Source organism: Adiantum capillus-veneris, chromosome 28 (genome assembly GCF_014529385.1).
Source record: "Adiantum capillus-veneris isolate H3 chromosome 28, ASM1452938v2, whole genome shotgun sequence".
Classification (NCBI taxonomy): domain Eukaryota; kingdom Viridiplantae; phylum Streptophyta; class Polypodiopsida; order Polypodiales; family Pteridaceae; genus Adiantum; species Adiantum capillus-veneris.
This window is the reverse complement of record NC_140958.1, coordinates 104,430,996-104,456,674: the sequence shown is the minus strand read 5'-3', so window position 1 is coordinate 104,456,674 and position 25,679 is coordinate 104,430,996. Positions and strand designations below refer to the sequence as shown.

The 25,679-nt window shown below is 45.8% G+C and overlaps 1 protein-coding gene across 2 annotated transcripts; it reads right to left on the bottom strand.

The window, feature by feature from the left end:
- Window positions 1-740: 740 nt before the first annotated feature.
- On the bottom strand, window positions 741-24,556 carry LOC147421011 (uncharacterized). Of its 2 annotated transcripts, none has more exons than XM_086504376.1 (4): window positions 23,878-24,556; window positions 1,359-1,401; window positions 1,074-1,236; window positions 741-1,003 (listed from the first exon to the last, which is right to left on the bottom strand). In XM_086504376.1, exons 1-4 carry the CDS (start codon window positions 24,455-24,457, stop codon window positions 755-757), a joined length of 1,035 nt encoding a protein of 344 aa, XP_086360502.1. In that variant the 5' UTR covers window positions 24,458-24,556; the 3' UTR covers window positions 741-754. The 2 variants fall into 2 exon arrangements, with proteins under 2 accessions (XP_086360502.1, XP_086360501.1); XM_086504375.1 differs by having other exon boundaries at window positions 1,332-1,401; window positions 23,878-24,555.
- Window positions 24,557-25,679: the final 1,123 nt, after the last annotated feature.

Here is a 25,679-nt window from a genome sequence, read left to right as displayed (position 1 = left end):
GGCACAAGTAGACCAAACTAATCCCATGTATATACCACACTATGCACACATACACGAAGGTTTTTGACACCATGTACAACAGACATTGCCAGTAAAACTGAAACATTTGTCTATAGTGCACAGTTGAAAACCTTGTAGAAACACCTAAAATTGATTGGTGAATCAAAAGTAAAGGCTATATGGTGTTCAAAGCTGAAACTGGGCAGCATTGGCAGAATAAAATGTACTCCATACGATCGTCAAAGTGCATATATTATGAATATAATCCTTTGTTTGAAGACCATTATTGATGTCTCCTAGAAATCCCAGAGCGGTGTAGTATAAGCATACAATTGAATAGCATGGTCATCTTACCCACCTATCACTTCTTCAGAATTTCTTGTTTGGTACATAATCACCACATGACTGACAACACACAAACACACACACACACACACACACACACACATTCAGCCGTGTTTGGTACATGGGCTCCTTAGCACCTCATCACAGCGCAACCTTGCCCGCCCGCCCGCCTGCCCGCCCCCCCCCCCCCCCCCCCCCCCCCCTTCTGAAGGCACCCTTGCTTGATACATGGGCTCCTTAGCACCTCATCACATGGACGCACGCACGCATGCACATGCGTGCACATTGACACACACAACCCCTTAGCAATAAAGAAATGCTAAGAGTGCAAAATTCAAGATATCATATCAACCATTATCCATCTCAAAGAATTGCAAAATACCAAGGCTGGAGGCTGGAAACAGAATACTTAACTCAATTCATTTTTAGACGGAAGTAATATGTTTGTTTGTTTTTCCCAGTAGTCCCTTAAATGGGCCAGGTGAAGTAAAAGCTCGTTTGTGCCTTGTCGGCTTACACAGCTAGTCATCACCCATGGGGGTACCTTTTCCACATCCACTTTCAGACATTCCAGAAACGCAAATACATTATTCTGTGCAGCATTCTTGCTTCTTGTTTTCCTTTTGTCACATTTTGTGAACACCAATGTGAAGGGAACCTGAAAATTTGATATAATAAGCTACACTTGAAGCACAAAAGTTGAATAAAATGCTCACTCATCCACTTGCCTTGTTGCTTGCAAGCCAGTGCGTGTATTTAATATCCAACTTCTTAGGGGGAACACTTGCATCAATTAGCAGTAGCACGCACACCAATGTCTCCCTCTTCAAAAAATAGTCTCTGGTGAAGTTGTCCCAACTCACACGAATATCTGTCGGTGCACGTGCAAACCTAACATGCCACCATGTACCATTGACAATGCATAAGCTTAACTAATAGCAAGAAGACAAGCAACAATGATTATTTAGACAGAGCTTTTAAAATACCCATAGCCAGGCAAGTCCACTAGATACCAGGTTTTGTCTATTGAGAAGTGATTTATCAACTGTGTCTTCCCTAAGCAGACCAAAAAACAAATAACTATGTTAATAAAACGCTAGAGATAATTTGAACTACAGTTGCAAACACTTTCTACCGTTGTCTATGTGACATACAAACAGATTCTTTAATTAGCTTATTGCAAAGGCTCGTTAAGTCAGCCTTTTGAGTGCAATTGAGACTTGAAAGACAACACATAACATTACTAAAGCATATTTACGAAGTCTTTGTACATGGGCCTAACTGGCTTCACCCCAACTGGCTACAAACTTTGCACCACTATGTGCCCAACTGTCCGACAGCAACCTCTGCGTGTCTAGGATTACGGATTCCCGACCAAAACCTGCTGGACCTCACGGACCAGATACACAATATATAAAGGCTAGATATGCAGTTTCCAACCCTAATATGCTGCTACTCTAACCTTTAACTTCTCTCTTCTCTCCACTCTTTTCTACTTTCTTTTATGCTCAAATTAAAATATATCTGTTAAAATTTTAGTAGAAGTCAGAGCCAAGGACGAGTAAAGACTTTACTAAGACTTGCGAACTCAAGCTAGCAATGCCTCTTCTATATGTCGTCTAACTTTTGAATCCAGTTCTTTTTCCACAAATGAGCAGACTGCAAATTATTTTATAATTTGGCTTAGCTTTACTTTGCACCAAATTTTAGCCTTGCTTTAATTATTGACTTTTGGTGAAAGTTGATTTCTTTTCCAAAAGCTTTAGCCATTGATGTTGGGCCAACCTCTAACTCTTAAAAGCATGGGATGGGGGTTTACTATCGACTCATGAAGGTCCAAAGTTTACCTGAAGCGTCCTGTTTTTTACACGCATGTGTGAAGTACAAGCAAGTAAAATGCTGCTAGAAGTACAAAACATTGCCCTCTACAAAGTGCCAAGAAATCTCGTGTCTCGAACTGAAAACAAAAAAGGTGTAAACCACACACAAAGAGCCATGCCAAGAAGAACAAGGAAATCGTCCCCATCTGGGGACAAAGATGTCAAGTTTGACTATTACAATAGAAGGAGAGATGTCTTCAAAGCTCTTTCGTTCATCACACAAGTTGCCAACAGCAACTTCTCACAATCTAAACTGTTAGAGCACTATGATCACCTTTCAGATGCTTTTCCTCCTACTTACAAACTTTCTCGTCTCACGTGCACTAGCCCTTGTTTGTGGATAGGCCAATCGTACACATGCACGAATGGGTTCTCAGACACACTTAGGGTTTGCACCTGCACTTGCCCACTTCAGGCCTGCTTTGGCCATTTTCATAGAATCATGTGTTCAAGATGAGGGTTTTTTTTTGGTCGTGGTATTTCACAGAGATTTTCTCGACCTTACCCTAGCTCACTATGTATGCCACCTGGGGGGCTCTTTGTCCTTAGTCTTGTATCATCTCAGAGCTTGCCATCTGGAGTTCCAAAGCTCGCTGGCTTTTCGTCCATCTGTTCCTCTTCTCTCTCTCGCGCATCATCAATGATCGTCCCTCTCTTCTGCAGCACACTCCAAGCGCTAAGCGTTTCTCTCACGTTCTGCCATTGCTCACCCTCTCTCAACCTCACCGTGCTGTTTCAGCGTTTTTCTCATTGCATGAGTCATTCAGCCTTTTTTTTGTGTGCTCCATATGTTTTTCAGACGTCTAAGGCCAGAGTTTCTTAAAACTGCCATGGCCAGCGTTTTACATTGTGCCTTGGTGACCAGCATTTTGATTATCCACGTTCATATCCTCCTTCAGCGTTTTCTATGTACAGCCTGAAACCAGCCCGTGGGGCGATAGACTTTCGCTTTCACCCAATCTTTAACACTTGGACTTTACGACACAAAGCAATGACTTAAAAGGAACCTGTAACTGAGACTGGAATTACACTTCAAAACAAAAGCACGGCCAGGAAGCTAGAATGCTCCAAGCAGACAGTGACACCTGTAGGCCCAATAGGTTGGCACCCCTTTCGGTATTTCTTTATTACTCTTCAGGAATGAGGAATAAGCTACAAAACACCAAGTCCTTGAGACTTTCATGTGCATCCAGCTAGATGGCACCTGTGTAGGCAAACTTTTGGTAGCATAACGGCCCCAAAACTTGCCCCGAACAATTTCGCAAGCTCCGACTCGTTTCCAATAGCATAGACCCCTTGTTTCCTGTGCAAAAACAGTAATTACAGCACGCTGTAATTACTGGTTTTTCCTCTGCTTTCAACCCTAAACAGCCCCCGAACTGTCGTCTAACGGTGACGGCTGCAAAACAGTCCAATTTCAGCAAATACGTAGCGCTGAAAACGCACCTATGTGGTGAGGTTATCACCCTCACCGGTGCCTGCTTTGGTGTAGCAGTTAGCTACGCCCGTTCCTTTTCAAAGAGGCTCTTGCCTCAGCACAGAAGCATAAATCCACACAGCTGTACATTTGGTCAAATGAGAAGCGCACTTGAGGGGCATAACATAACTGCTCATAGGGGAAAGAGAGAGAGAGAGAGAGAGAGAGAGAGAGAGAGAGAGAGAGAGAGTAGCGTGCAAGGCATCACTCCTGGCACCGCACTGTACATAAGAGGGAAAGGAAGCACTCCATAGCTCTTGCACCTGTTGCAATCCACCTGAAGGCTGAAAATGGCGCCCCTTTTGCTGATAACCGGCTCTCCCAGAGTGGCAAATCACTCAAAGTGACATCTCGCCCAATTTCCGACTTTGGCCAACTTGGTTAAAAATATCTCAACTGGTGCGTCAGTTGACTTGGCAACAGAGCAATAAAATGTTCCTCTTGTCATTCCAGAGCTAATGACGCGAACACATTTTCAGGTCCAAAATAGCAGTTCTCTAAATTTTAGGAGATGCTTCCATGGCACTCACACAGGTCGTCTGACCATCAATCACCACTGGAACCACATCTAAAAATGCAATGTCAACCAGCCATCAGGTGATTTACACTCATAGCCCCACCGTGGCTAACCTTAATCCATTTGTCCAACTTTAGTGCTCACTGGCCGTCCGACCAAGACTCTCACTGTCCATCGCACACCATGCAACTCAGGCATTGGCATTTCCAGAGGGGTGCCTTAAGACAAGTCAAATAAAATTTCCCCCAAAAAGAAATCAACAAGTAAAGTTAGTTGTCACAGACTCGTGACACATCCTCCCAACTATCTGTTGGGCAATGCTCCCACAGCTAGTGCCCTTCCTCTTCTGTAGCTACTGTCCCATTCTGGCCTCTTTCCCAAGTGTTGGAATCATAAACAATGGCATCAGTAGGAACCTCTGTTGGTGCTGTTTCCCATCATGTGACGTCGCCATCCTCTCCGGAGTTTCCTGTGTTTGCAGATGTTTCAGTCGGGCATCTTTTTCCATATCCTCTCACCAACATTTAGTATGGGATTTCTGCTACCACCATTGTTTGCCGTGATAGCAGCCCTGATTCTTGCATTTTGGTGTGGACAGTCGGGAACTATTGCCTCGTTTGAGGCTTCTCGATGTTTGAGGTTGGTTTCCCATCTTCTTTCTCACATTGGTTCTCGTGCTTCCTTGGGCACGGTTTTTAGATCTCCTTCGACTCTTTTCTTCGGTGTTGATCGTCACCAATGAGCTATTCAACGCTCGTTTTTTTGGCCTCTTCCTCTATAACTATTTCAGCAGCTTGTTCCGTAGTTGGACACTCCATCACCATCCTTGTGCGACTTAATCTGTGTCAGCCATGGTCATTACCACATTATGGGTCGTCATAATGTTGGCACTCATTCCTATAGGATTTTCTTGTTCTCCACATTTGTCAGAATCCTGCATTTACCTCAGTAGCTTTTCAGCACCTGTTGTTGAGGGGGGGAGTTAAAGCATTATGTTCACCTTCCAGAAAGCCTCCAGATGCTTTTCCTCTTGCTTACAAGATTTCTCATCTCACATGCATTGGCCCTTGGTTGTGGGTTGACAATTGTAGAATTAAGATCTCAAGCACACTTAGCGTTTGCACCTGCGCTCTGCCCATTTCACGCTTGTTTTGGCCATTTTCGTATTTTAGGATGAGAATTTTATTTTTGGTCGTGGTATATGACAAAGATTTTTTCTCGACCTTACCTTGGCTCACTATATATGTGGCCTAAGGAGCTCTCTATCCTTTGTCTTGTATCATTCTCACATTCGCCAGCTGGAGTTCTTAGACTTGCCGGTCTTTCGTCCATCTCTCTCTGTTTTCTCTATCTCGCGTGCTATCGTCTCTCTCTTCTGCTGCACACTCCTTACCTTGGCTCACTATACATGTGGCCTAAGAAGCTCTCTATGTCACGTGACACATCCAACCCTATGTGTCCGTGGACAAGCTACAACATGATTAGGGTTCAGTCAGTCCAGTCAGTCTAGATTAGAAGTGATCTGGTACTTTTGTGAGTCTATTCGTAGACCGTGCATGTCCAATCACTCAGCATAGATGCATATCCTCTGGTTGCACACAGCATGATCATCAGAATTCCCATCAGAATCCATTAGAATCAATTAGGGGATTTTTCCAGTGCATTTAGCCTATTTTCCCTATTTTTGACATTTTTCACTTATTAATTTAAGTGACTTCCCAACAAAAGTAGGTAGGGCAATTTTGCTAAGTTTGTATATAAGCAAACTAGAGCTAGCACTAATTGGCAGAAGAGGCAGCAGGAGCACATGCTCAACAGGCACCTTCTCAGCAGAACCCGCAGCAACCCCCAACCTTGGCGCTACCTCCCCCTGTAGCTAGCGTTTTTGGTTTCCCAGCAGTACCTCTCCAAGACCCGGCGTATCAGCATTGCATGTGTCACCACCAACACAGAGCCCTAGCGTTTCCAACTGTGCATCATCGCCAGCACACCAGAACCATCAGCATTTTACTACGCTAGAGAAGAACAGCAGCGTTTTTTATTTTCAGCCTTAGCAACAGTTGAACAGCAGCGTTTTCAGCCTTCGTGGACAGCAGACCATTCAGCCCTAAATGGATGCAGAAGAACCCCCATTTTCAGCCATAAAAACGCAGCCAAAACAGTCATTTTCAGCTACCGAAACAGCCCCGAAATTCAACAGATAGAAGACCACAAATTTCAGCCCTAAAGTCGTCGTCATCATTGGCATAGTCCCAGATTGCATCAGTCCATTGCATCGTCATTGTACCACTTTGTGCAATCATAAGTAGACCACTCTCGCCGATGAGAGTGGGGCCTTCGGAGGAGGGTTTTACGTCTCTGGTGTCGTATCTCTCTTCTCTCTCTATCTCTCAGTCTCATACACTTGCACGCACAGTGTCCATTCACTTTGTTTGTGATCATAGCACTTTCCATTAAGAACGGAAGGCTCTCCCTTCCATAAGAACTAAAAAGAACCTTGAGCACAGTTCGGAGCACTCATCTTGAGCAAAGCGCAAACATTTATTCCGCTGCACCTAACATTGATATCAGAGCTTTGGCAGTGTTCTGTATCACTCAAGGAAAGAACCACAAGAATTTCTTTTGCTTGTTGAGGTCGCACGAACCCAAGTTCACTTGGGCGTGTCGATTCCTAATCGTGTTTTGTTGAAGAGTGACAGGAATCCCAAGAAAGAAGGGCTTGTCCAGCCTCCCCTTGTGTCTCTTTTCACTCATTGAGAGCGGACCGTGCACTTAGCGGTCGGCCAATAGACGTGAGGTGGGAAAAAGCAACCTTGGTGTGAGCGCAAGGCCGCCAAGGGGTGCGCCCGCAGAAAGGAGTAGAACTCGGGGGAAGAGAAGATCATTCTCAAATGCGGTTTGCAAGCGAAAGAAAACCTCAAGACCCTCAAGAACCTCAAGAACCCCAAGAACCAAGACCCCCAAGAACCCAAGTTCCTCGTGAACTTAAGAACCCACGACCACAAGAACCCACGACTTCAAAATGGTCATCACTCGAAGCGGAATGGATACTTCGCCTGGAGGTGATGAGAGCATGAGAGAGGCGAAGAAGAATTTTCCCCACCAGGAGGTTTTTCTGACCCTTCCCCATCTACGACACCAATTGCACTAACTCCAATGGAGGAGTTGGAATTGTTGTTTATGGAACAGAATTTACAACGCAAAGCAAGAAATGCCGCAAGAATGGCAGCCATAGCGCGTGAGCGTGAGCAAGCACGCTTGGAAGCCAAAGAATGACAAGCCAAATTGGATCGTGAATTCAAAGAAAGAAAAGCAGAAATGGAACACAAACAAGCAGAGAACAAAGAAATACAAGCAGAATTTTATCGCGAGACCAAAGCACGGATGCAAGAGATGTTGCGACTCTTTTCTCAAGTTCCGGCACCGATGCAAGAGATTCGGGAAAAGGAGACTCTCGGTCTCTTCTTCTCCAAAGCATGATACACAGGATTTGCATGATTGTGTGAAGCATGATGATGAATTGAATGACCATGATAAGCATGATGATGATTTGGATGCCAATGACAAGCATGATGATTTGCATGATCAAGATGTGATTTCTCACAAGCATGATGAGTTGCATGAAGATGATGTGATTGTTCACAAGGATGATGTGTTAGTGGATGCTTTTTCTAGCGAAGCTAACCTCGTTGTAGATTCGATCAATCACGCAGAACCGATCTTGGCTTTCGAGTCGAGGTCCAAAGAATCCCCACAAGACGATTCGATCATTCAAGAAGAACCGATCTTGGCTCTCGAGCCTAGGTCCAAAGAACCCTCACAGGAAGTATTATGTGTTCACATGATTGATACGCACGTGTTGTTCGAGTGTTTCATTCGTGATCGTTTCCTGTATTTTAGTCACCGTCTTTATGTGATCCCTTTTTCTAGGCATGACACATTGTACGTTGAGCACGTTTCACTCATGGATGAGCACGAATGTATGCGGATTTTTCATGAAAAGCTGAAAAGTATGCATTCAAGGAAGTCACGTTCCATGTCTCTTCCTTGGCATGACACAGTTGAAGAAAGATCACATGAAAGTATGAGCACCAAGCGTAGGCATTTCCATTGTGTTTTGCCACAGTTGATTGCTCTAGATCATAAGAGAGAGATTCAATCTCATTGTTTGCATGTGTTTGATGAACGGGTTGTCACTCCATTTCTATGTTCATCTACATTGCATACACAGTCTTTAGCGAAGACAAGATTTTTTTTATTCACTTTACATGGAATAGGTATGTTCATGTTTTTGTGTTGGAAATGGTTTCAAGAATTTTCAGCCATGGAGATTCTTGAAGGAAGAAGCACGACTCGACGAAGTTGAAGCATCGAAGGAGCCACAGAAGACTGTCGCTTTCGGCGCGGCCCAAAGAAGCAAGCGTTGCAGACCTTTATGAAGTTCAAGTACCGCACGACCCACACATCAGAGTGGGCCGGCAAAGAGTCCCTTCCAAGATTCCGGATGCTATTGGCGATCTCCCTCGACGCCATACAATTCGGTACCAGTACCTCACTTTGAAAAGGAGGGGATGTCACATGACACATCCAACTCTTTGTGTCCGTGGACAAGCTACAGCATGATTATGGTTCAGTCAGTCCAGTCAGTCTAGATTAGAGGTGATCTGGCACTTTTGTGAGTCTATTTGTAGACCGTGCATGCCCAATCACTTAGCATAGATGCATATCCTCTGGTTGCACACAGCATGATCATCAGAATTCCCATCAAAATCCATTAGAATCAGTTAGGGGATTTTTCCACTGCATTTAGCCTATTTTTCCTATTTTTGACATTTTTCACTTATTAATTTAAGTGACTTCCCAACAAAAGTAGGTAGGGCAATTTTGCTAAGTTTGTATATAAGCAAACTAGAGCTAGCACTAATTGGCAGAAGAGGCAGCAGGAGCACATGCTCAATAGGCACCTTCTCAACAGAACCCGCAGCAACCCCCAACCTTGGCGCTACCTCCCCCTTTAGCTAGCGTTTTTGGTTTCCCAGTAGTACCTCTCCAAGACCCCGCGTATCAGCATTGCATGTGTCGCCACCAACACAGAGCCCTAGCATTTCCAACTGTGCATCATCGCCAACACACCAGAACCATCAGCATTTTACTAACGCTAGAGAAGAACAGCAGCGTTTTTTATTTTCAGCCTTAGCGACAGCAGAACAGCAGCGTTTTCAGCCTTCGTGGACAGCAGACCATTCAGCCCTAAATGGATGCAGAAGAACCCTCATTTTCAGCCATAAAAACGCAGCCAAAACAGTCATTTTCAGCCACCGAAACAGCCTAGAATTCAGCAGATAGAAGACCACAGATTTCAGCCCTAAAGTCGTCGTCGTCATCGGCATAGTCCCAGATTGCATCAGTCCATTGCATCGTCATTGTACCACTTTGTGCAATCATAAGTAGACCACTCTCGCCGACGAGAGTGGGGCCTTCGGAGGAGGGTTTTACAACGTCTCTGGTGTCGTATCTCTCTTCTCTCTATCTCTCAGTCTCATACACTTGCACGCACAGTGTCCATTCACTTTGTTTGTGATCATAGCACTTTCCATTAAGAACGGAAGGCTCTCCCTTTCATAAGAACTAAAAGGAACCTTGAGCACAGTTCGGAGCACTCATCTTGCACAAAGCGCAAACATTCATTCCGAGTGCACCTAACACTATCCTTTTTCTTGTATCATTCTCACATTCTATAAGGTGCAGCGGATGTGAATGTTGAACTTTGCTCAAGATGAGTGCTCCGAACTGTGCTCAAGGTTCCTTTTACTTACGGAAGGGAGAGCCTTCCGTTCCTTTAGTGAGAGAGTGCAATGGACACAAACAAAGTGGTGAACACTGTGAATGAAGGTGCTGAGACTGAGAGATAGAGGGAAGAATATGACACTAGAATGTTGTCAAACCCTCCTCCGAAGGCCCCACTCTCTATGGCGAGAGCAGTCTACTATTGATTGCACAAATCTCTACAATGCTTGGACTTGCCGATGATGTCGACAACGATGAGGACGACGATGAGACGGGCTGAAATCTGAAAACGCTAATGGCTAAAATCTGCAAATCTTTATCTGCTGAATTCTGACTCTATGTCGATGACGACGATGTGACGACGACGTGCTGAAAACGCAGATGCTGAAATCTGCGTTTCAGGGCTGAAACTGCAACTACGCTGGATCTGAGCATGTGGCGAGGATCTGCTGCGGGAAGGTGAGATCTGCGAGGTTCAGGACTTGTTATGCAGGATATGACTGCTGAAAACTGAAAATGCTGGTGCAATGGATGATCTTGTCGCGGAGAATCTGCAAAAACGCTATGTTGACTGCTGATCCAAAAACGCTAGGGGTTGACCTGGGTCCTTGATGCAAAAATGCTAGGCATTCTGTTGTTTTGCTACTGTTGCACCGCCACGAGACTAATCTGCAACCGCCAGGCTGTCTTCATGCAAAAACGCTAGGCTAGATCTGGGGTTTGTGGCTGAAAATGCAAGGTTGACTGCCGAGGGGGGGGGGGGGGGGGGGAACTTGCTGAGAAGGTGCCTATTGAACCTTGGTTCATGCTCCCTCTTCTGCCCAAAAGTGCTAGCGCTAGCTTTACTTATATACTTGCTTGCTAAAATTGACCTACCTAGTTCCCAACAAAAGCCACTTAAAAATAGTAAGTGAAAATTGGCTAAAATAGGGAAAATACTAAATAGGTCTATGCATTGTAAAAATGCTCCTGATGGGTTCTGACTGAAATATGATGGTCATGCTTTGTGCAACCAGAGGATATGCATCTACTCTAAGTGCCTGGACATGCATAGTCAGCGAACAGACTCACCAAAGTGCCAGATCACTTCCTAAGCTAGTCTATCTGAACCCCTGTCATGAAGTAGCTTGTCCACGTACACATAGGGTTAGATGTGCACGTGACATCCCCTTCTTTTCAAAGCGAGGTACTGGTATCGAACTGTATGGCGTCGAGGGAGATCGCCAACAGCGTCTGGAATCCAGGAAAGGACACTTCGTCGGCCCACTCTGATGGTGGGTCATGCGATACTTGAACTTCATAAAGGTCTGCAATGCTTGCTTCTTTGGGCCGCGCCGAAAGTGACACAAAGTCATATGTGGCTCCTAAAATGCTTCAACTTCGGCTATAGTCATGCATCTATCTTCTTCAAGAATCTCCGAGGATGAAAATTTATGAAACCACTTCCAACACAAAATCATGAACATACCCATTCCCATGTAAAGTGACTGGAAAAACTCTAGTCTTCCCTAAAGATTGTGCATGCAATGTAGATGAACATAGAGACGGAGTGCCAAACTGTTCATCAAACACACACAAACAATGGAATCGAAACTTGTCTACAATGGAAATGCCGATGCTTGATGCTCAATCCTTCTTGTGCTCTTTCTCATACTGTGTCATGCCAAAGAAGAGACATGGAATGTATATTCCTTGGGTGTAAACATTTCATCTTTTCATAAGAAATCCGCATATATCCGTGCTCATTCATGAGTGAATCGTGTTCATTGTGCAATATGTCATGCCTGTGAAAAGGGATCACATAAGGACGGTTACTAAAATACACAAAATCATCACGAATGAAACACTCGAACAATGCGTACTGACTAATCATGCCCACACATAATACTTCCTGTGGGGGTTCTTTGGACCTCGACTTGAGAGCCAAGATCGGTTCTTCGTGATTGATCAGATCTGCAATGAGGTTAGCTTCACTAGAAAAAGTATCAATTAAACCATCATGCTTGTGAACAATCACATCGTTATCATGCAAATCATCATGCTCGTGAATAATCACATCTTGATCATGCAAATCATCATGCTTATCATTATCATGTAAACCAACTGTTGCATGCGTTGGGCGCTCTGCGCTTCACGCTCTTCGCGCTTGCCATCCGATTCGGCTCTTCTTTCTGTGGCCTCCAAGCGTGCTTGCTCGCGCTCACGCTCTAAGGCTACCCTTTTGTCTTCGACCGCCAAGCGCACTTGCTCGCGCTCACGCTCTAGGGCTGCCATTCTTTCTTCGGCCGCCGAGCGCGCTTGCTCACGCACACGCTCTATGGCTGCCATTCTTTCTTTGTGCTCGCGATCCCATTCTGCTTTTCTTTCTTCGCGTTCACGAGCCAATTCTGCCTGTCTTGCTTCGCGTTCTAACTTCCTGTCCATCACCATCTTGTCGAAAGCCTCCATAGCAGTTAGTGCAATCCTTGGCGTAGATGGGGAAGGGGGAGGGTCAGAAAAACCTCCTAGTGGGGAAAATTCTTCTTCGCCATTGCCATGCTCATCACCTCCATGCGAAGTATCCATTCCACTTCGAGTAATGACCATACACTAAGTCATGGGTTCGTAAGTTCACGAGGAACTTGGGTTCTTGTGGGTCTTGGGTTCTTGGGTTCTTGGGGGTCTTGAGGTTCTTGAGGTTCTTGAGTGTCTTGAGGTTCTTGAGGTTCTTCTTTCGCTTGCAATCTGTGCTAGAGAAGGATCTTCTCTTTACCCGAGCTCTTCTTTCCCGCGGGCGCACCCCTTGGCGGCCTTGCGCTCACACCAAGGTTGCTTTTTCCCACCCCACGTCGATTGGCTGGCCGCTAAGTGCATAGTCCGTTCTCAATGAGTGAAAAGAGAAACAAGGGGAGGCTGGACAAGCCCTTCTTTCTTGGGTTTCCTGTCACTCTTCAAAAACACGATTAGGAATCGACACGCCCAAGAGGTCTTGGGTTACGTGTGACTACAACAAGCAAAAAAAAAACCTTGTTCTTTCCTTGAGTGATACAGAACACTCCCCAAGCTCTGATACCAATGTAAGGTGCAGCAGATGTGAATGTTGACCTTTGCTCAAGATGAGTGCTCCAAACTGTGCTCAAGGTTCCTTTTACTAACGAGCCTTCCGTTCCTTTAGTGAGAGAGTGTAATGGACACAAACAAAGTGGTGAACACAGTGAATGAAGGTGCTGAGAGTGGGAGATAGAGAGAGAAGAATACGACACCAGAATGTTGTCAAACCCTCCTCCGAAGGCCCCACTCTCTATGGCGAGAGCGGTCTACTATTGATTGCACAAATCTCTACAATGCTTGGTGTCATAAAATCTAATATCTAACCAACCCAAATGATTTTCTCAAATTAAATTGATCACTTAATGTGGGAGAATAAACGGGAACAAGTGTTAAGATATAGATATGTGCTTATAGATCTATCTCAACACGGGGCCAATGGTAAAGGGGCCCAAAAGGGAGATGGTCTATCAAAGAGCAAGGCTAACCAATGGAGCATAAGACCTTAGGGTTAGCTTCATTGAAGACCTCCAATAAATGTGTGTAAAAGTCCTTTGACCTTAGGTAAGCTAGGGTTGAGCTTGAGGTGGGAACACGGCCCAAGCTCGAGGTGCTTGTCTTGCTTGAGGTGCTTGTCGTGCTTGAGGTGTTTGTCATGCTTGAGGTGCTTGATTAAGATGCTTGAGGTGCTTGACTGGCTCCATGCTTGAGGTGCTTGACTTGCTGCATGATTAAGGTACTTGAGGTGCCTTTAGAAGCTTGCCTGAGATGCTTGTGGGAACACCCCCTAGTTCAAGTGCTTTGTCATGCTTGGTGAGTAAGGTGCTTGATCACCTAAAGTCAAAAGCATTCCTACAAGAGGGGGGGCGAGCCCTTTTCCTAGGGGCTAGAGAGAGAACACCCACTCACACACACAAGGGAAGCCCCAACTTAAAGAGGCAGCAAGGACACATGTCAGGCCCCTACCCATGTTACCTTCATGTGTTGCTTGAAGCCTATTGGCTAGGCTTCAAAGGGGTCCAATGGCTGAAATCTGCAAATCTTTATCTACTGAATTCTGACTCTACATCGGTGACAATGTCGATGACGACGATGCGACGACAACGTGCTGAAGACGCAGATGCTGAAATCTACGTTTTCCGGGCTGAAACTGCAAACTACGCTGGATCTGAGAGTGCGGCGAGGATCTGATGCGGGAAGGTGAGATCTGCGAGGTTCGGGACTTGTTCTGCGGGATCTGACTGCTGAAAACTGAAAACATTGGTGCAAGGGATGATCTTGTCGCGGAGAATCTGCAAAAACGCTATGTTGACTACTGATCCAAAAACGCTAGGGGCTGATCTAGGTCCTTGATGCAAAAACGCTAGGCATTCTACTGTTCTGCTACTGTTGCACCACCAAGGGGCTGATCTGCAACCGCCAGGCTGTCTTAATGCAAAAAAAATGCTAGGCTAGATCTGGGGTCTGTGGCTGAAAACGCAAGGTTGACTGCCCGGGGGGGGGGGGGGGGGGGGGGGTCTTGCTGAGAAGGTGCCTATTGAACCTTGATTCCTGCTGCCTCTTCTGCCCAAAAGTGCTAGCGCTAGCTTTACTTATATACCTGCTTGCTAAAATTGCCCTACCTAGTTCCCAACAAAAGTCACTTAAAAATAATAAGTGAAAATTGGCTAAAATTGTAAGGTGCAACGGAAGTGAATGTTGAACTTTGCTCAAGATGAGAGCTCTGAACTGTGCTCAAGGGTTCCTTTTTCTTACGGAAGGGAGAGCCTTCCGTTTTTTATTGAGAGAGTGCAATGGACACAAACAAAGTGAATGGACACTGTGTGTGAAGGTGCATGAGACTAAGAGATAGAGAAGAGAATACGACACCAGAGACGTAAAACCCTCCTCCAAGGGCCCCACTCTCGATGGCGAGAGTGGTCTACTATTAATGCACGATCTGATACAATGGCTGATGCAAATCTAATGGGCTATGTCGAGGTCGACGATGTGGACGATGAGGACGAGACTATGGCTGAAAACTGACTGCTTCGATCCAGTAACTGTGGCACCAAATCGGGGGCTGATCTGCTGACTTGAGGGCTGAAAACACTCTGCTTCCAATGGCTGGAAACGTTGTCCTTATGGCTTGCAAAACGCTGAATGCATGTGCAAAAACGCTGGCCTGCACTGTTGGAAAACGCTACTTGCTGGCTGAAGCAATGGTGTCAAAAACGCTGTCTAAAAGCTGCTGAAAATCGCTGGTTCTGAGGGTTGAATATCTGCTACTGAATCGCTGCTTATGGCGGTGATGCTACTGCAAAAAACGCCAAGGTCAGGGCTGATGGCGATAGGGGTTTGTTGCTAAAAACGCCAGGGCACCAAGCTGAAAACGTTGGCCTTCTGAGGTAGGGGAAAAACGCCAGGTTGAGGGTTCTTGTCTTGCTTGAGAACCGGTCTGCTGAGCAATGCTCCTGTTGCCTCCTCTGCCAGAAAGTGCTAGCTTTGGTTTGCTCATAAATTATCTTAGCAAAATTGCCCTACCTAGTTCCCAACAAAAGTCACTTAGTAAATAAGTGAAAAATGTCAAAAATAGGGAAAATAGATTTAATGCACAGGAAAATTCCCCTGATGGATTCTGATGGATTCTGATGGGAATGCTAATGATCATGCTGTGTGCAACCGGAGGATATGCATCTAATCTGTGACTGGTCATGCACGGTCTGCGAACAGACTCACAAAAGTGCAAGATCACTTCCTATTCTAGACTGACTTGACTGACTGAACCCTCGTCATGTTGTAGCTTGTCCACGGACACATAGGGTTGGATGTGTCACGTGACATCCCCTCCTTTTCAAATTGAGGTACTCGTAACGAACTGTATAGCGTCGAGGGAGATCGCCAATACCATCCGGAATCCTGGAAAGGACTCTTCACCGGCCCACTCTGATGCGTGGGTCATGCGATACTTGAACTTCATAAAGGTCTGCAACGCCTGCTTCTTTGGGCCGCGCCGAAAGCGACAAAGTCTTCTGTGGCTCCTTCAATGCGTCAACTTCGTCTAGAGTCATGCTTCTTCCTTCTTCCAGAATCTCCATGGTTGAAAATTCCTGAAACCACTTCCAACACAAAAACATGAACATACCTATTCCATGTAAGGTGACTGGAAAAACTCGTCTTTTCGAAAGACTGTGCATGCAATGCAGATGAACAAATAGACGGAGTGCTAGACCATTCACCACACACAAGCAAACAATGAGATCAAATCTTTCTCTTCTGATCTAAATCAATCAACTGTGGCAATTCACAACGGAAATGCCCATGCTTGGTGCTCATACTTTCTTGTGCTCTTCCTACGACTGTGTCGTGCCAAGGAAGAGACATGGAATGTGACTCCCTTGAATGCATACTTTTCAGCTTTTCATGAAGAATCCGCATACATCCGTGCTCATTCATGTATGAAACGTGCTCAACGTACAATATGTCATGCCTAGAAAAAGGGATCACATAAAGACGCTGACTAAAATATCGGAAACAATCACGAATGAAACACTCGAACAATGCTTGCTCACGAATCATTCGAACACATAGTACTTTCTGTAAGGGTTCTTTGGATCTAGGCTCGAGAGCCAAGATCGGTTTGTCGTGTTTGATCGAATCTTCCTGTGGGGGTTCTGTGGACCTCGACTCGAGAGCCAAGATCCGTTCTTCCTGATTGATTGAATCTGCAATGAGGTTAGCTTCACTAGAGAAAGTATCAACTAACCCATCTTCCTTGTGAACAATCACATCATTATCCTGCAAATCATCATGCTTGTGAGAAATCACATCTTGATCATCATGCAAATCATCATGCTTGTCCTTATCATCCAAATCATCATGCTTGTCATTGTCATGCAAATCATCATGCTCATCATACTTATCATCATGCAAATCCTGTGTCTCATGCTGTGGAGAAGACGAGACCAAGAGAGTCTCCCTTCTCCTGAATCCGTTCAATCTTTGCCTGCACATTAGAAATGAGAGATGGAGAATGAACAACTTGCTCTCCACGAGGAGAGTCACTTTTGGCATTGAAAGTGAACGTATTTTCCGCCCAATCAATGAGAGGGTTATGCTCACGAAACCATCGAATGCCCAAAATCATATCACATCCTAAGAGAGGAGAGACTAAAAATTTTCTATGGAAAGCAGCTTGTTGAACTGTAAACAACACATCAAACCACTCCTTCGTGATGAGAGAATCCATACCGGGAGCGAAGCCAGAGACCTCGAGAGGAGATTTCAGACTAACCTCTAGGCGGGCTCTCTCAACAAGAGAGGGACTGATCACATCATGCATACTGCCTGGGTCAAACAATATGACAAAACGATGCCCCGTCATATGACCATAAAATTTAATGAGAGACTCATCAATGGGAGGGTCGTGAGAAACTTGGGGCACACTCGTGTTGTCATTTATTGCATTGACAGAGGAAGTGGGTTCTGTGGGATTCTTTAGATTCATTCGATTCAATCTTGGGACATGTTCTTTTTATGTGACCCTTAATGTGACAATGAAAACAACGACCTTCCTCAGAATAAATGCTTTGCTCTTCCGACGGGATGTATCCTTCTAAAATTCCTTGTGCTACCTTTCCATCTGGAGTAAGCTTAGGTTTAGCAATTGTGTTCACTTTTTACCCTTAGGTTCACTTTGAGAGTTCTTTTCTGAGAGGCTATTGGAAGATTGGTTAGAAGAGTTACCGTTCTTACCGTTCTGAGGGTTCTGAGAAGTCTGAGAGGTACTTGTGGAAATCTTGTTTTCCTTGGGCTTTCCCTTGTTGTGCTTCATCTCCTGTGCAAGAGCAATCGCTACCGCCTTGTTGAGATCGATTGGATCGAGCACCTCGTACTTGATATACTCGTCCAATCCATAAAGGAATGCCTCCTTGCGCTCCGCATCCGATTTGCGTAATTGAGTGCCGAGCTGCAAAACACGATTAGAGAAAGACCTAACTGGCATACCATTTTGCTTGAGACCGTGCCAATCGGTCCTTTAATCGTGCGAGGTACTGAGGTGGCATAAATTGCGCCTTAAGCTTGTCTTGGAAATCGGCCCAATTGAAAGGAAGGGACGTGAATTCGCCAGCTTCCTCTAGGTGCACGGCTAATTGTGCTTGTACCAGACTTGGACACTCCAAATCAAGAATCAATCACGACAGCACCAAATGACCACTTCAAAACAATTCACAGATCACAATAGATTTGCACTGGCCCGACGGAGTTCCGTGCCTAGAGATATTGGCCCCACAGACTGGCGCCCCTTTCGGTATTTCTTTATGTATTAAATCAATGTTAGGAGTACAAGAGAGCGGTTAGGGTTTCACTCTCAGACTCTGCGTCCAGATGCTCTTCAGAGTGAGAACCCTCTCCGCTTATTTAAAGTTTACAAGGGATGCCAAAAGCAGAGCCCCAAAAGCTTCAGAATCCAAAAAGCAAAAATTCTCTCTCTCTCTCTCTCTCAAGAGAGTAAAATAAAGCAAACCATCTTCTCTCTTTCTCCTTGGCAATTTGCGTGGAGAAAAGCAATGCCCAAAAAGTTGCCTGGAGTAATTTCCGCAGCCCAAAAAGCATCGTAAATCACACTAGAAAATCCGGAAATCCGTATTGCTGCCACGTGGCATTTCTGCCGCCAGTTTTAGGGTTTCAGTCACCTTTAAGGTTTCAGCCAGCAATCAGGGTCAGGGTTTTCAGAAATTAGGGTTTCTGCAGATTAGGGTTTTTGGCAGAAATTAGGGTTTGCAGGTTTTAGGGTTCCTGGCAAAAATTAGGGTTTCTGCTCTCGGTAGCCACGTCATCACTTTGTGACATACCCCCCCTCTTGAAAGCATTGTAATCGCCCTCGATTACGCCTGCAAAACAGACAGAGGCCATAAACCGTCTTAGCAAACACCGACTATTAGTACCTACGTACTAGGAACACACATCTAGCGCATGTACCAATCGACAGTCACATCACACGACATCACATGACATTCAACAATCATTCGGATCTCAGACCATGATTTATCGGCAATGTAGCTAGCAATCACATCTAGATCCAATCAGGACCTCATCGATGTCCGATTGACTAACCCCTATTGCAACCACGTCTATTCGAGATCAATCAAACCAAAATGCTGCAATCATTTCGTCTATCAGTTCCTGCACTCAAAAGAAGTCAAGAACAAATCAGTATCATAATCAGGAATTCCATTTCATAAAGTCATCCAACAGAATACTGTCAGCTCTCAGTATCCCTGAAGCTCAAAGAGACATCAGTGACTCTAGTATCTACATCAAGGCATTTGTTGACAAAGGAGCGGAGTGACTCCCCTCTTGTGCATCCCACTGCACCAGATCTCCGGCCAAGCTGAATTCTGGGTTCCATTTGGAGTAGACTATGCTAAACCAAAAGCATCGAGGTAAAGTTTCACAATCTGAGGAGTATCAGCTAGGTCCTCCTCCTCCATCCACTTCGCATCCAATGCAGGATAGTTCTTGAACTTAACCAAGAACCGCCTTCGGACTTTACCTTTATTCTTTGTATCCTGATGTGCCAAAATCTGTTCAGGAACAAGGATCTCCTCGTTTTCTTCCACTTCGGGTTGCTCATCAGGCTTCCCATCATCAGGCACATCACCTTTAAAAGGTTTCAAGAGACTCACATGAAATGCATTGTGAATCCTCCAAGTATCTGGCAGTTTCACTCGGAAGGAGACATCATTTATCTTTTCAGTGATATGGAAAGGTCCATAGTATCGCATACTAAGCTTTGGAAAAAGCCTCTCCTTTCCCTTTTTCTTTCTCAAGCGTGCCTTCTCAAAACGTAAGAGCACCCAATCATCCTCCTTCAATTTCAAGTCGCGATGATGGCGATCTACTGCCTTTTTCTGTCCTTCTTGAGACTTCTGCAAAGTCTCGCGAACCTTGGCAAAAGCCGTATTTAAGTCTCGCGTATATTCATCCGCTTCAAAAATCTTATCTTTCGTGCTTAGGAAGGGTGGAACCTTTGCAGCACCTTAAACAATCTCAAATGGCGCCTTCCCCATCGAAGAGTGTATCGTGTTATTGTAGGCAAATTCCACCAAAGGTCGGTACTTTTCCCATTGAGTCTTCTGATCTAAGATATAAGACTTCAATAAATCTAGAACCACTAAATTTGCAATCTCACATTGCCCATCACTATGCGGGTGGAACGATGACGAGAACTGCAACCGCGTACCAATGTTCTCCCAAATTGCCTTCCAAAACAAACCCGTAATCTAGGGTCTTTGTCGGAGACAATCGTCTCAGGCATGCCATGTAATCTAAAGATCTGGGCCACAAGCAGTCTCGCTAAGTGATTGCTCCGCTTGAAAGCTGATTTGATGGTCTTTTATGGCTGAAAATCTGCTGCTGTGTCGGGGCTGAAATGGCTATGGGAAAGGGGCTGAAATTCACCTGCTGAAATTGTCCAAAGGCTGAAATCTGTGGCTATCTTTGCATGGATCAAAAATGCTATGCCTAAGGACTTGAGGCGATGGCAAGGGGCTGAAAACGCTAAGGTTTGTAGGTTGCCGACGGTGAGGCTATTGCTGAAAACGCAAGGCAGAGAGAGAGAGAGAGAGAGAGAGAGAGAGAGAGAGAGACTAGGCAATTTGATGAAAAAACGCTAGACTGCTTACTTGATGAAAAATGCTAGGCCTCCTTCTTGCTGGAAGCGCCAAGGGTTGGGAGTTTTGCTGAGAGAGAGGGAACCTCTCGCCAAAGCCTGTTGTTCTCCTTGCTCATCTGCCAATTAGTGCTAACCTTGGTTTGTTTATATATTATCTTACCCAATTTGCCCTACCTACTTTCCAACATAAGTCACTTAAATTAATAAGTGAAAAATGTCAAAAATAGGTAAAATAGCTTAAATGCATTGGAAAATTCTCCTGAAGGATTCTGATGGATTCTGATGGGAATGCTTATGATCATGCTGTGTGCAACCAGAGGATATGCATCTACACTAAGTGACTGGGCATGCACGTTCTACGAATAGACTCACAAAAGTGTCAGATCACTTCTAATCTAGACTGATTGGACTGACGGAACCCTTGTTATCGAAGTAGCTTGTCCACGGACACACAAGGTTGGATGTGTCACGTGACATCTGCCAGGTGAGGGTTTCAAATGGATCCCCCCAGGGACTGCAGTTCGATACCTGGGCTGTCAGGTTGGCTTGGACTTATCTCTTGAGCAGCAGATTGCTCCCCTCCTCCCATCCATCAGGAGGAAGTTGTTACATTGGAGCTCCGCACGACTTTCTCTGGCAGGCAAAGTTGTAGTGGCCAACCAGGTGTTGTTGGCTACTAAGTGGTACATCAATTGAAACTTCTCGCTGGATCTTTTCGAGTTCCTACATCAGCCAGGTAGAGAGGCTGATCAGGAACTTCCTTTGGTCAAGGCGTGACACTCAGATAGCCCGGGTCAAAGTGGCCTGGCAGGTCATCACTCTTCCTTGTTCTCAAGGAGGGTTGGGGATCGTAGACCCAGCACAGCAAAGTAGAGACCTTCTTGGGAAGTTTGTTGTCAGAGGATTACTTCCAGGGGAGGAGCCTTGGAAGGAGTTTTTGCTTCAACAGCTTAGTGCTAGAGTACCTCAGGCTGGGGGGTCCTCGCGACCTTCGACCATATGGATTTTCACAGAGATGCGCAGAGTTGGCCTGAGCAGGAGACTGGAGGACCGTTTCGCTATAAGTCTGCTCCGCTCCAGGGAGCAGTTGCGGAGAGGCCTAGAGCAGCATCAGCCTACTTGCACGTAGGAGCACCTGAGACAGCCCCTTGTTTGGAACCCCATGGTTAGCACTCAGAGAGGCCACTTCATTGGTAGTAGGCCTCATGTTTCTTGGGGTCCCATGGCAAAGGGTCCAGCACGCACTTTAAGTGACTGGCTACAGTTTTCAAGCTTATCACAGGAGCTTCAAAGCATCCAGCTACAGGGCATGAGAGGGGTGCAGAGCATGTGTCATGACATCACAGAGGCAATACTAGCTGAGTGGCTCACACCTCTCGAGTCATGAGCGCCTAGATGGATGGGGGCCTTCACGCGACTGGAGGTTCTCATCGCAGTTCGGGCTTGCTCAGAGACTGTACCCTCCCTGTTTTTCGAGCTACAGGGTGAGGGTCGCTTACACCGAGTTTCAGTAGAGGCCCCACAAGTGGCAGAGTGATGTTTTCAGAGGATCCGAGTTGTGGGCATCTGTGGGAGGACTTGTGTTATAGATCCTGACCCTGAAGCTCTTGAGACTGGCCACTGGAGGCTGTGGGCTTGGGAGTGCTGTCCACTGGCATGAGTGCAGTGGGATCCTGGAGAGTGGTTTTGGAGGGACCCTTTCTCCTCAGTCGACCATCCAAGTGTCCCTTTCTTTCAATACACTGTTCGACTGGGACGTCACATACTGGCAGCACAGAGAGAGGCTCGTCTTGCTGCAGCACCTCATTCGCAGGAGGAGGGTCTCACAACTGAGTTCTTGTCAGCTTTTTGGGCGAGGCTGTGGAACTCCAGACAGCCACGGCGAGTCACTTTGTTCTAGTGGCTGGTTGCACATCGAGCTACAGCAGTTGGGAGCTGGCTTGTATATAATGGTCTCTCGGCAGCATGCGTAGCTTGTGACCATCCTGTGGAGAGTCAACGCCATTGTCTTTGGGATTGTCCTTTGGCACAGCAGGTTTGGCTTCGTGTCCTTCGGCTGATGCTAGCTCTTTCCACGGCACGGCAGACTGCAGTACACTTGGGGGGCAGCTGCTTGGTCCACTCTCACGGGCCCGGCACTTCAGTTTGAGCTATCCTCCACCAGCAGGATGATAGTGATGCAGGGGGGTGGACCTACACTCCAGCCTGCTACAGAGTTTACTCCACAAGAGTGGTGGAGTGAGAGAGAGGAGTGTTGGGAGCTCATCTGCGGCCTAACACTCTGGTTCATTTGGCGGGCCCGCTGCTTCCACATCTTTGAGGCTCGCCCTATACCACCAGCAGAGACTGTTCGTGATCTTTGGCTAGAGCTGGTCCATACTCTCAAAGGACAACTTGAGAGACTTCAAGGCAGCTCCAACCGCATGCGAGAGCGCAGAGAGGCCTTCCTTCGACTCTGGCGCCCTGGGCCTTTCTTCGCCATGGTCCAAGGTGTGCTGAGATGGCACTACCATCCACCTCTGTGGCTTTTCCCTCCTCCCATCTCTTGATTTAGCCTCATTGTACATATGTTGTTTTGCATTGGGAGAGTCTCCCCCTTATGATTGTTGTAGCCTTCTCTAGTAGAGGTGGTTGTAGCCCTATGGGCAGTTTCATTACCTAATAGAAGGATCTTTTTCTCGGGAAAAAAAAAAAGTAAAGACGACCAAAACATACAGACAAAGACAAGATATGCCACAAGCTTAAGCTCACTCCGGAGAAAAAGATCTCACAAGGCATTGTAGGCACTAAGCTCAAAACGATAAAGTTACCAAGCTAACACTTAAGACGGCATTGGCTTTGCTTTCTTAGCCAGACTCCGACCACTTACATAAAAGCCCAGCTAGCTAAACAAAATCCCATTTATATTAGCGGGACAATTGATTCTTATGTCATATTTATTATGTGCTCCACCTAAGATACAATGCTTAAATCTTTAATAGGATTATGGTCATCTGATCCCAACGCCACCGATTGGAGCACACAGATGGCCATGATCCACTAACACCCAAATCAAGCAATTCCATCAGGATTTTCAAAACACTGCTATTTGTCATTAGTCTTCATTGGTTTCCTCAGAGCATAACATAAAAAACTCTAAACTAGGACATAGCCTAAAAGCAGCTTGAAACAAGAAGCAGCAAATAACCTGGAGTTTTCGAGGTTTTGGCAAGTTGCCGTCTACGAACTAGAGTGTTGATGAGGGAGGACTTGCCGACATTCGAGCGACCAACAAAAGCAAACTCAGGAAGCTCACCCTTGGGACACTCCTTAACACAGACGCTGCTCTTCACAAACTCTGCATGCTCAATGTTTGCAGATTTGACTGTGGTCCCAACGAATATGTTGGAGCAAGCAAGCCGTCGAAGGCCAGCAACCGAAAGAGCGCCAGGGGGCAAGAACACATCATCTATTTGAGCAACTTCTACCTCTTGTTGCTCTGGCTGATCCTGACTTTCATGATCAGCAGGTTTGTGTTGCTCTTGTTGCTTGAGAGTTTCTGGCTTCTTGGGCGAATGTAGTTTGCTTCTTGCAAGAGTAGCAGGAGTGGAGCTCTTAGGTTGATTATGCTTCCCCTGTTTCTTATGTAGAGCTGGAATGGAGGTCTCCAATTGCTTCTCCTTCTCGGGCTTCCTTGTCTTTGAAACAGCAGCACTCGATAGCTCCCTTGACACAACAGAGACGACGATGGCGGAACCCCTTCGTCCAAACCTGCATATCATTGACATAATACACAACTACTTCATTCTCCAGGCAGCTCCAGCTAGGCCTACGCAAAAACACTTGCAATAAGCTTCTCTCTCTCTCTCTCTCTCACACCCCCTCTCACCCATTTCTAGAATGTTGACTATCTTTTTCGTGTCTCCAAACCTCTAGGCCTACAATTACAATCTACTAACCTCGAGGCTCACAGTTTATTTTATTCTATTCTTTCGGAGATTCCTGCTAGAGATTCCTCCCAACTTCAGCTTACCTTCACTCTCCAAAATGAGGCAGCCAGATTCGAACGCGCGCAGAGATGCCTCATCAGAGTTGCTCTCGTAGCCAACTCCTCACCCACGCTATGATGATATGCGCTATCTCAATTTTTTTTATAAAAAAAGCATGAACACAAGACAAATTTGTGCCTGCGTCCTACGAGCCAGCACGATCTGCCCCGCCTTCACTGCCACTTCGCGGCCTTGCCTCGGCGAATTTACTCCAACCTGAAGCACTTCTCTCTCTCTCTCTCTCTCTCTCTCTCTCTCTCTCTCTCTCTCTCTCTCTCTCTCTCTCTCTCTCTCTCTCTCTCCTCTTCGCATGCTGCAACTGGCGGGGTCCTTAGAATTCGCTTCAGAAGAATTTACACAGATTCTTCTCCGCATCACGCCCTCGCCCCCCCCAACAAACCACACCTCAGCCCTGTCTCGCCTCCTCTTTGCGTGCCTGCCCCCCTGTGCGATTTTTTTATTTTCTAGGATTGGGTATATCCTACTTCTACTAACATAATATGGCGGAAGGGGGAGCCCTTTATACGTGTTGCAATTTGCAACCTGAAGGCTAAAGTCCAAAACTAAAAAAAAAACCCTTTACGCTCGATAAAGAGAGAGAGAGGTCGCCGAAGGCGGCTGGCCGTACTTGCCTTCTTATGTGTGACTTGCCTAGCCAACACCAGCCAAACTCACAACTTTGGCGCCCTCATGCTTCTCAACTCTCTGCAAACACTTACTCTAGTCATCTTCTTATGGCTATAGCTCCTTAGCTAGAGTGAATGCCATGGATTCCTTTGGTAAATAGATGCTTCTTGAAATACACTCCAAGATTATACAACCTCCATTCTCCCAAAGTAGGTGGGTAGGTGTAATCTAAAAGCTCCAGCTTTGTAGGCAACCAGTTTGTCAGCTTCACCAAATTGAGTGAAGATCAATTAAGATCATTCTTCATACCTCCATACTTAGTATATTGATTTCT

Excerpts from the sequence above, each read along its gene's own strand:
- LOC147421011 (XM_086504375.1), bottom strand. The coding sequence starts at position 24,457 with ATGTCAATGATATGCAGGTTTGGACGAAGGGGTTCCGCCATCGTCGTC. Across the intron at positions 1,237-1,331 it reads GTGGACTTGCCTGGCTATGG|GTTTGCACGTGCACCGACAG; the intron begins GTATTTTAAAAG and ends GTGGCATGTTAG. Across the intron at positions 1,004-1,073 it reads ACTGGCTTGCAAGCAACAAG|GTTCCCTTCACATTGGTGTT; the intron begins GCAAGTGGATGA and ends TCAAATTTTCAG.